This window comes from Nelusetta ayraudi, unplaced genomic scaffold (genome assembly GCF_046127955.1).
Source record: "Nelusetta ayraudi isolate G7.1 ecotype Tasmania unplaced genomic scaffold, CSIRO-AGI_Nayr_v1 ptg000094l, whole genome shotgun sequence".
Classification (NCBI taxonomy): domain Eukaryota; kingdom Metazoa; phylum Chordata; class Actinopteri; order Tetraodontiformes; family Monacanthidae; genus Nelusetta; species Nelusetta ayraudi.
Genome location: NW_027466144.1, coordinates 47911 through 58415, shown reverse-complemented (window position 1 = coordinate 58415; position 10505 = coordinate 47911). Strand labels below are relative to the sequence as shown.

The 10505-nt window shown below is 48.8% G+C and overlaps 1 protein-coding gene across 2 annotated transcripts; it reads left to right on the top strand.

Moving 5' to 3' along the window:
- Positions 1 to 555: 555 nt before the first annotated feature.
- Positions 556 to 9931, top strand: LOC142902403 (polypyrimidine tract-binding protein 2-like). Of its 2 annotated transcripts, none has more exons than XM_076047425.1 (14): positions 556 to 705; positions 1894 to 1921; positions 2593 to 2653; positions 3470 to 3642; positions 3858 to 3998; positions 4081 to 4236; positions 4334 to 4444; positions 4611 to 4809; positions 4999 to 5114; positions 7010 to 7043; positions 7677 to 7769; positions 7911 to 8127; positions 8222 to 8299; positions 8397 to 9931. In XM_076047425.1, exons 1-14 carry the CDS (start codon positions 698 to 700, stop codon positions 8524 to 8526), a joined length of 1545 nt encoding a protein of 514 aa, XP_075903540.1. In that variant the 5' UTR covers positions 556 to 697; the 3' UTR covers positions 8527 to 9931. The 2 variants fall into 2 exon arrangements, with proteins under 2 accessions (XP_075903540.1, XP_075903539.1); XM_076047424.1 differs by having other exon boundaries at positions 4611 to 4821.
- The last annotated feature ends 574 nt before the right edge of the window (positions 9932 to 10505 follow it).

Here is a 10505-nt window from a genome sequence, read left to right as displayed (position 1 = left end):
TACACTGGTGAAAGAGACTTGTAATAATGTCACAAACAATCTAATCACGTTCCACTAGTATAGCAAAAAAGTAGCATGCGCAATCTCTTGTCTCTATGCGCATTGTTAACCTATAATTACTACAGTTATGACTTATTAACGCCAAGAAAACAACACAGAAATATAGAGTTGCCAACCGTCCCTTAAAATACAGAATTGTCCCGTAGTTGACGATGAAATGGTGCGTCGCGTTTTGAATCGATACGGGACAGTGTTTGTCCTGCATTTCTGAGTTCTGAGTGAACGTACGGTTATTTCCCATGCAAACACACGTCGGTTGAGCTCCTAAAAACAACGGTTCGACCTTGTTAAGTTTCAAAGTTTATATAAATGCGCCAAAATAAATGAATTTCTCCCTTTGGGGAATCAATAAAGTGCTATTCTATTTTATTCTATTCTATAAACGCGAGTTGCATTTTTGTGGTCATTATCACCTTGCTGAACATGTAAACGAAGGCCAGTGAGGTCACAAAGCGCGCACAGTGGCTTCGGAGCTTTTCGTCCATTTCCGCCGCGGCTTCGTCTCGCTTGGTTCCGCCGCCTCCATTTTGCTCTCGTGAGTGCGCGCGCGGAGCGTCCGTGTAGGCTGGGGGTGACAACGAGAGCGAGGCGAGAGAGCGAGCGAGCAAGCGGAGACACCGAGAGAACCTCGACAGAAATGGACGGGTAATGTTCATCTCTGATCCCAGCAGAGCCGCCGGCACCCCTATATGTCCCTAAACGCGTTACTTTGTTCCCGTAACAGCCGAGGAGGAGGAGGAAGCGCTAGGAACGCTCGTGTTTCCATAGCCACGCGATCTCGCTGCTGGCGTTAGCATGTTAGCACAGCTGAGCTAACAGACTAACGGACACTTGTTTATTCCGTCCGCAGCTTTGTTTCGCGCTCGATCGCCCTGTTAGGTGTTGGAATAGTTGATACAAGTTTGCACTGGCGTGCTCACAGGGACGTGTGTTTGCGTGCAAAGTGTGCAGACTTCTTTTTGTGGGATTAGCGGCTACATTGTGTGAACCGCCAGCTAGTGTTCATCATCATCATCATGCGTTGTTACCAATTAACGAATGGTTAAGTCACACGAGTCGGCGTCTTTACGACCGGATGCTTTTATTTCTTAAATTACAACACAATATGCATTCCGTTGAGAAGTCTGGTCTTTTTCTCTGCCCCTCTGATCAAACACAACAGTCCCGGTTTCAAGTTCAGCGATGCTAAAGGACAACTTAGGAGTCCAACTCTCAACGCTGCTCGCCATCGATGTTCAAATATCATTGTGCCTGCCATTTAAAATAATAAACGTGTGATGGCTGTGTTGTTGGAATGTCTGTGGTTGTGGCCACGTCCTGAATAAAGCATGACGTTACTGGAAAATGTGATGAATCATAGATGAGCCCCCCCCCCGCGGAACGGACAGATTCACCATCATAATATAGCGAGACCTGACCTGGCAACCCTACCGAAGGGTTGTGCGACATTGCTGCTGCTGCGTGTGTGTGTGTGTTTGAAACACGGAAACACACCTTGATTAATTTCACTCGGTTGAACCTCAAAAACAACAGACAATAATACAACAAAGCGACTCAACACACATCGGTCGGAAGTACGTATCCTGATGCCACTTCCGGTTCCTATATCGGTGTAACACATGCGAATAGTGGTGAAATATTGATTTTTTTTTTTTTTTTTTTTTTTTTTTGATCGATTAGAGGATATCACAAGTTTCAGGACATTGATTGAAGAAAATGATAAATAATGAATGATGTTTTGGTTGTTTGCTGTAGTGAGGATGTTCTGACAACAGACATTTGCTATTATTTTGATTTGTGGCCTGATGTCAACAACGAATGTTTCTTTTTCAGAATCGGTGATGTTGCAGTTGGAGTGAAGGTGAGTTTTCTGCCTTTTCTTTGTCCGACCTTTGACAAATCCCCTGCGTCTGCCTCGTTAACGAGCTATTCTGTCATTGACCAAAAGCTATTGGTAGAAATGAATGTTTTTCTTTTCTTTTGCTAGCGTGCGCCTCGTGCACTCGCAATTTAGCACTTTGGACAACTTTAACTCAGTTGGTAAATGTATTCTGGTTATTTCGCCTGCACCGTTTACTTTATCGTCGCCATAAAGAATGTCAGTGGTGGAATAAATAGTAGGTTGAAGAGCCGTCAGACCAGAATGAGGAAACAAGGTTGTCCCAAGCTGTTTACAAAGTTGTGTGTGTGTGTGTGCGCAATGGCTCCCTTGCCAGGCGCCCGTTCATCCCATCAGTCAGATTTAAGAGCGGGAGGTTTGCCTGTCTGCTCGGGCAAACCTCTCGGGAGAAGGTCTGACTTGGGATAAGATGACATTTCCTGACGTCTTAAATGCGGCAAGATTAAACCTTGACCAGAAAGGAGACGAGTCGCGGCACTCTGATGGCGTTTTGTCTTTCTACTCGCCGGCTCTCCGTCTGTGTTACTCTGAAGCGTCTTTAGAGACTGCCGTTTCATCTTTGTCTGTAAGGCTCGTCTGGGAAATTGAAAATCCTTTCACCGCTGACTGTCTTTTTCTTTTTTCCTCCACAGAGAGGATCGGACGAGCTGAGTATGTACAACAGTCCCAACTCTGGCATGAGCAGTATCAGCGGTGAGTTCGTTCCGACCACCCCTGATGAGGGGAGGGGCTTGGTGGAGTTTGCATGGCGGCGTCCGAAGTGAAGTAGTGACACACTGCGTTGGGAAGGGGGAAAGGATCGGCAGGTGTTTTGTCCACGGCAACAGGCTGCCGCTGTTGGTTTAATTCCACGTTGGTGCGGTTCAACGTGTCGGCAGCCTCGCACTCCTCAGTAGGCGCTCACCCACACAGCCCAGCATGGGACCATTGTGCTTAAGTGCATGTTCCCAACACATGGAACTGCAAGAAAATTGCAGGATTACAGCAGTGTGAAAGAGGTCTTAGTGTACAGTACCACAAAGCCTGAACAGAGTCACTCCCATCAGCAGCCAGAAAAAACCCAAACGGCGTCAGCGGCATACAGCAGGTTTTTTGTTTTTAATCAAAGTCCCAACCTGCCGCGGCTACACGACGCCCCCAGTCAGACAAATGTCCCCACAGGGAGGTGTCTAATAAAGTGAGATAATGATTCTTGGATGGGTTTTATTTATAGGGTGTCAGTAAAACAACATCAGGCCTCTTAAATGACCAGCTTTACACTGGAAAATTGTTGTTTTTACTGCACAGTTAAACACGGCTTTATAGGTTGCATTTGTGGCTTTTCAATGGGTTCACTCCTGGCAACATTAGTTTTTGAATTCATGCTCCTCCACTACCATTGGTAGTGCCTCCACTTCGTTACACGTACCTAAAAACCTTCAGCTCGGGGGAAGCTTCATGTTAGTTTTGTCAGGTGAAGCGACAGCGGGGACTGGCTCTGACTGCGGCGAACCCCTGTCTCCGCTCTAGACGGGGCGTCCAATGGCAGCGACAGTAAGAAGTTGAGGGTGGAGGAGGCGCCGCCGTCTCGGGTGCTTCACATCAGGAAGCTGCCCAACGAGGCGTCGGAGACGGAAGTCATCGCGCTGGGCTTGCCTTTTGGGAAAGTCACCAACATCCTCACGCTGAAGGGGAAGAACCAGGTGAGTGCGAGGGCTCGGACGCAGGGGACGAGCCTGAACTGAATGACATGTTGCTGCTCCATTTAGAAGCAAACTTGAATTTAAAAAAAAGATTCTGGTCATTTCTTTTCTGTTTTGCTGTTATTTTTCTTTGATAAATAAAGTCTCGGTCTCGGTGCTTCTCGCACGACGTGTTCCTCTGAGTTCCTCTTCATTCCCCCCCCCCCCGCACGCAGGCTTTTCTAGAGATGTCGACGGAGGAGGCGGCCATCACCATGGTCAACTACTACGCGACCGTCACGCCTCACGTCCGGAACGTTCCCGTCTACATCCAGTATTCCAATCACAAAGAGCTCAAAACCGATGCTGGCAATCAGGTTGGTGGTGTCGTCTCTGTTGGAGGCGTCGTGTGAACGCACACGGCGGATAAATAACGTGCCCCCCCCCACCCCTCCCCAGCGGACCCAGGCGGTGCTCCAGGCCGTGTCGGCCGTCCAGTCGGGCGGCTCGCCCAGCTCCGACGTGCAGGAGGCTCTGGCTGCAGCCTCCAGCCCGGTGCTGCGCATCATCATCGACAACATGTTCTACCCCGTCACCCTGGACGTGCTGCAGCAGGTGGAGCGCCCGCGGCTCGACCGCCACATGACGCATCCGTCCGCTGCTTGAAACGCTGCACTTTGAATGATTTGGTTTGTTTGTTTGTTTTTGACAGATTTTCTCCAAGTTTGGTACAGTCATGAAGATAATCACATTCACAAAGAACAATCAGTTCCAGGCTCTGCTGCAGTTCAGCGATTCCGTCAACGCACAGCAGGCCAAACTGGTAGGAAACAATTTGCCTGACAAACAACGATGGCGCTGCTATTATCATCACTAATTTAAAGCCATTAGTGCAACGTAATCACGCTTATGGCATCAAATAAACAGTTTGTCTGTTTTGTTTTTTTTTTCCCCCTTGTCCTGCGTCCTTCCTCCCCTCCTCGGCCCAGGCGCTCGACGGCCAGAACATCTACAATTCCTGCTGCACGCTGCGGATCGATTTCTCCAAGCTGGTCAACCTGAATGTCAAGTACAACAACGACAAGAGTCGCGACTACACGCGACCCGAGCTGCCCGCCGGCGACGGCCAGCCCAGCATCGACACCTCCATGGCGGCCGCCTTCAGCAAAGACTCCAACTCCCTCCTCGGTAAGATACCAGGTACATGACTTTTTTTTTTCCTATTTATTTTATTCCCCTTGCTGCTGCTGCTGCCGCCTCCCATCCCTTGTTTTGGCCAGTTTGTCGACAACATTGCTGCGTGGTGTTTGTGACGGCCGTGGTTGGGCGGGATGTCTGCGCCTCTCTCCATGATTGTCCTGTTCTACTTCCCGCCAGGAGCCCTGAACCCTCTGAGCGCGGCGGCGGCGGCCGCTGCTGCTGCGGGGAGAGTGGCCTTAGCCGGACAGACGGGGGCCAACGGGGTGCTGTTGGTCAGCAACCTGAACGACGAGGTCAGTAACGCAACTCCGCGCGCCTGCGCTCGCGGTCAGATGGACCTTCTGAGGCTTTAACCCACCTCTCCTGCTCACCACCGTCATCCTTTTGTTCTCTTTTGACGACTTTTCCTTTTGGTTGCGGCTCAGGCCAGAGAAAGAAAGAGCAGAGATTTGAATGAAGCTTTTTTTTTAATTTTTTTTTTTAAAATAGACTAAATCTGTCAATTGTAATTGTCGAGCAAGAATTCCTTTTGGATAATCACAGTCTTTGGTCTTCTGAAAAAGAAAACTCATCGTCTCCTCCAGACAATCTGCAAATGTTAGTGTTATGTTAGTGTTATTTGCAGCGCAGGCAGGCAGGCTGAGATTGCGAGCGGCTGCAGGGCGGCAGTGAGATTCCACCTCAGAAAGACAATCAGTGGCCTTCACTCCTCCTCCTCCCCCCCTTCCTCCTCCTCCTCCTCCTCCTCCTGGTCTAATCTCATGCTGGATTTCTCCTACATGCTGAAGGCCTCGCCGAGTTTTTTTCTGATTATTATTTTCATTTGGTTTCTGCCCACTTCCACTTGATATGAGCGGGTGTTGCCGTTACTCCCACCACTCCATCACCTCCCCCACCCCCCACCCCCCTCCTCCAGTGTCCTGCCCGAGCCCCCACCCACCCACCACCACCACCACCACCACCACCTCTTGTCGGACTGTTTGGAAGTGGCCTAACTGTCTCTCTTCTGCTTCTCTCTCTAAGCTGTCTTCACCACTCCTCAGCTCATATGAACAGCTCATATGAAACCATTCTGTGGTCTCCTAACCTGATTCTCTGGGGAACAAACACCTGCCTCTCTTAAACACTTGCCGCTCGCTGTCTTTTCTCCCTGTTCCTCTACTGTGCCCCCCCCCTCCTTTATTTTTTTATTTTAACAATGACTCCAGATCTGATTTGTCTCCTGTGTGTGTGTGTGTGTATGTGTATGTGTGGCTGTGAATGGGTGCATCACCCTGGAGCCTGCGGCAGTATCTCTGTTATTTAAATCTCAGGAGGCCTCCTGGTGTGGAGATACTGCGCGTCTCCTCCAGCCACTCCCAGACTTGAGCCAAGGCCACGCCCCCTTGGCGCGGCCTTGGCGTCAACTCTCGCATGCCGAGTCCCACCAGGCCACCGACATAGCGTATCTGCATGGTGTCTCCACTGAACTAACCCTCCAGCTTCTCACGCTCCCTTTGCCAAAAGAATAAAACATTAAAAAAAAAAAAAAACCCACAGTGGATCTTCTGGGTTGCTGCATGCTGTGTTTTACCCCATGGTTCTGACTTTATATTGCTGTTGATTTTGATTTTGATTATTATTATGATTTTGACATGGATGTACCTTTGCCCTTTTTGCTTGTCCAGGGTGAAAGACATTTTGGCGCAAGTTCTTTGCTGTATTTTGACTAAAGACGACATTGATCCAAGCCATTATCTCTGACCAAACTACCTGCATTATTCCAGTGTACTGACCTGTATTTTATTTTTTTGTCCCTCCCCCCTCCTCACTTTTGATTTTTTTTTTTTACCCCTCCCCCGATGCATTTGCCTCCCTGTTTACCCTCCCATCTCTCTCTCTCCCTCCCTCCCCCTTTCCATACATCCTCCCTCCCTCCCCCCTCCCCCCTCCATGTGATGACATGGGATTTGTAATCCCCCTCTCCCTCCCTCCCCCCCTCTCCATGGCTCTCCTCTCCCACCGCCTGCCTCCCCTCCTCCATGACCCACCACCTCCATCACTCTCCGGGGGGAAAACAAAAAAACCACCATTCCTCCTACCTACCTCCGCTCTGGATCGATCTGTCCATCTCTACCTCCGCTCCGCTCCGACTCTTCTACCTCTCTACCTGTCTCACGCTGCTTGTTGCTCTTCTCTCCCTCTAAAGATGGTTACGCCCCAAAGTCTGTTTACCCTCTTCGGTATGTTATCGTTAGCTCTCTCTCTCACTCTCTCTCTCTCACTCACTCTCTCTCTCTCTCTCTCTCTCTCTCTCTCTGGCTTTTTATCTCCTATCTTTTTGTTCAGTTTCTACTCAGTATGAGGAATTTGTCATGATTACACTTTGAATCTATAATATTACACTTGAATGCACACAGAAGCCTGTATGATAATCTTTCACACATTTTTTGGCCCCCATTGTCTCACTGGGTTGGGTTTATGCTCTAAACGTCAGCACACAGTAATCTGCTAATGCACCATTAGTTTATCATTTATTTTGCATGCAGTGTATTTTTATTTCTAGCCACGTGACACAGCCTGATAACTTATCTGTTTAGAGGGGGTCTCTCTCTCTCTCTCTCTCTCTCTCTCTCTCTCTCTCTCTCTCTCTCTCTCTCTCTCTCTCTCTCTCTCTCTCTCTCTCTCTCTCTCTCTCTCCTGTGTGCTCTGCTCTGCTCTCCTCTCATGTTTTCTCTTGTCCTTAAATATCCTTGTCTCCAATGCTAACTTTGTGTTTTTGTTTTCCTAACTGTCTGCTTTGTCTCCCACCTCGCCCTCTCCCCTCTCGCCTGCCTGTCTGCCTACCTACCTGCTCGCCTGCGGCTCTCATGCAGGAGTGTACGGTGATGTCCAGAGGGTGAAAATCCTTTACAATAAAAAGGACAGCGCCCTCATTCAGATGTCTGACGCCAACCAGGCTCAGCTGGGTAAGTGGATTGTCCTTTCTGCAGGTTCCGCTGCTGCACTTTTTATGAACCGTGTGTAAAAACCCAGACAGTGTTTGACAATGTTCAGCTGTTTTTTCTCCTCTCCGACACGGACCTGATTTCTCCTTTGTGCGTCTGAAGCCATGAGCCACCTGAACGGCCAGAAGATGTACGGAAAGATCATCCGCGTGACGCTGTCCAAACACCAGACGGTGGCGCTGCCTCGGGACGGCCTGGACGACCAGGGCTTGACCAAGGACTTTGCCAACTCGCCGCTCCACCGTTTCAAGAAACCCGGCTCGAAGAACTTCCAGAACATCTTCCCCCCGTCGGCCACCCTGCACCTCTCCAACGTCCCGTAAGTCTCGGGACGCTCCTGTAATGTATCTCCGCAAAACGCACAACTTGGGAAAATACAGGAAACGTGTGCGAACTGTCTTTTATTTTGACAGGCAAGATGTGTCGGAGGAAGACCTGCGGCTGCTCTTCTCCAACACTGGCGGCACCGTCAAAGCCTTCAAGTTTTTCCAGTACGTATCAGAGCTGCACGCAACCCCCCTCCCACCCAACCCCCCCAAACCCCTACCCCACTAACGCCTACTGCTGCCGCCGTGTGGTGCTTTCCAGGGACCATAAAATGGCTCTGATCCAGATGTCCACGGTGGAGGAGGCCACCCAGGCCCTCATCGATCTCCACAACTACAACATGGGAGGCAACCAGCACCTGAGAGTCTCCTTCTCCAAGTCCACCATTTGAGGCATCGGGAGAGACACACACACACACACACACACACACACACACACACACACACACACACACACACACACACCGACCGGACATCTGGACGCCGGGGAGGGAGGGCGGCGCGAGAGTCCAATCAGATTGTGGTCTGGCTTCTGTTTATACCGTCATTCCTGGAGAGACTCTGGAGACCTCGTCTGTCCGTTTGTTTGCTTGTTTTTTAAGAGAACACGTCAACTGGATGCTCTTTACCTCTGTATTTTTATGTCACGCAGAAATGTCGACATGATTGATTGTCCACCTGTACCATAGTTTGATGTAGATCAATGTGTAATTCTTGATTCAGTGGGATAGAAACAACGTTCAGTAATAATGTGCCTTACTCGACAGAATTCAACTGTCTCTACAGCCGGGCCGTGTTCCGTAATGTCGCTCCTCTGCTGTCAGGGCGCTGACACTGCTTCTGGGTCCTGTCTGGAGGTTCATTAGAGCGCCAGCCGTTCGCTTGTTTTGCCACACTTTGCGTCTGTAACCCGTCATCAAGCAGGTGTAGCTCTTCAGGTTGTTTTGTTTTGGATGATTAGTTTGATTTTTCTTTCCGTGGTGAAGCCTTGGGAGATAAAAAAAAAAAAAAATTCCCTCAGATGTGACGTACAAGTTTTTTTTATTTTTTTTTAACTTTTACTTGAATTCCTTTTATTCCACGAACATCGTCATGGCAACAATTCCCCCCCCCCCGCAACTTCTGATTTTCTGTGCCGTCACTTCACAGCGTGGCAAAGTATTCCTTTATTCCGTGCTTTTTGGAAGCCTTTTTTTTTCCCACTAGCCGTGAGGTGTAATTGTCTGTGACAATGGTTTTTGCTTTGCATGTATTGTTAAAATAGGATCTCATGAGAAAAAAAAACAGAGTGTTGCATGCTGTGGAGGCAGTCGAAAGACGAGTCCACTGTGAATTTCATTGTCATGTGACAGTTGACTAGAGAGGGCTGCTAAGTTGGACCAAAGTTTCCGTGCCTTTAGTGTTCCTTTACAAAATGTTAACCACACTAACATTTGAAAATGTCACAATTAAGGATAAGTGCTGAAAATTCTCTTTAAAAAAAAAAAAAAAATACCCAGCAGGACCTCTTGTATGAGGCATTTTGCTCAGAAGTAAAAGTTATGTATATTTTTTCTGCAAAGTCAAGACTTTTCTACAGCTCCATTGTGAGGTTTTGGTAACGTCCTGAAGAGGCACAATTAAAAAATGACTTATTTTCTAACAAAACAGGTGGTGCGACTTGGTTTTCTGCTTTTTTTTTTCTTTCTTTCTTTTTTTTTTTTTTTTTTTTGCTTTTGAGTTTCCCCTCTCAGTCTCTCTCGTGTACTCTTGCATTTCGTCTGTAGCATGCCTAATAAAACTGTTCTGTAGCTCTTCCTTCACCTCCTCTGTCTTTTCTTCTCTGTCTTCTCCGTCCCCCTCTGCCAATCCAAAGCCGCCATCAGTCCCAGGGTGGGAAGGAAGCCAAGAAAAGAGAGATTGGTTTTGGCACTGCTTGAAAACAAGCTCTAATAAGGCAGATCGAGCCCTCTGATTCTCCTAATACACAGGGCAGGAAGTGTGTGTGTGTGTGTGCGCGTGTGTGTGTGTGCGTCTCCCGCCCTGCCAAATGACACAGTCTGTCCCTCTGATGTGTTGCGCCGCTCTCCGCTGCTCCTTGGCTGTTTTCTAATCAGTCTCCACGGGCCCCTCGCTCCCCTCACAACCTGGTCCACACATTCACGCTCTCGCACCTTTTGACTGACACGGCGGCCTCTGCGTTCGTTATTTCACGCCGCTGCCACTTTATTTCAAAGTCAAGTTTTGTCCGATTGGAAGTTTGGCTGTTTGGTGCTGGAAACGTTGTTTTTCCAGAACTCCCTCTGTGTGGTTGTGTAGAACGTCCCCGGACCAATCAGAGGCCTTCATAGGACAAAGGTGCATGAACTTTTGGCTGCGTGTGACAAAAACA

Coding starts and splice junctions, on each gene's coding strand:
- LOC142902403 (XM_076047424.1), top strand. Junction 3,999..4,080: donor AAACCGATGCTGGCAATCAG/GTTGGTGGTGTC, acceptor ACCCCTCCCCAG/CGGACCCAGGCGGTGCTCCA. Junction 7,044..7,676: donor AAGTCTGTTTACCCTCTTCG/GTATGTTATCGT, acceptor GCTCTCATGCAG/GAGTGTACGGTGATGTCCAG.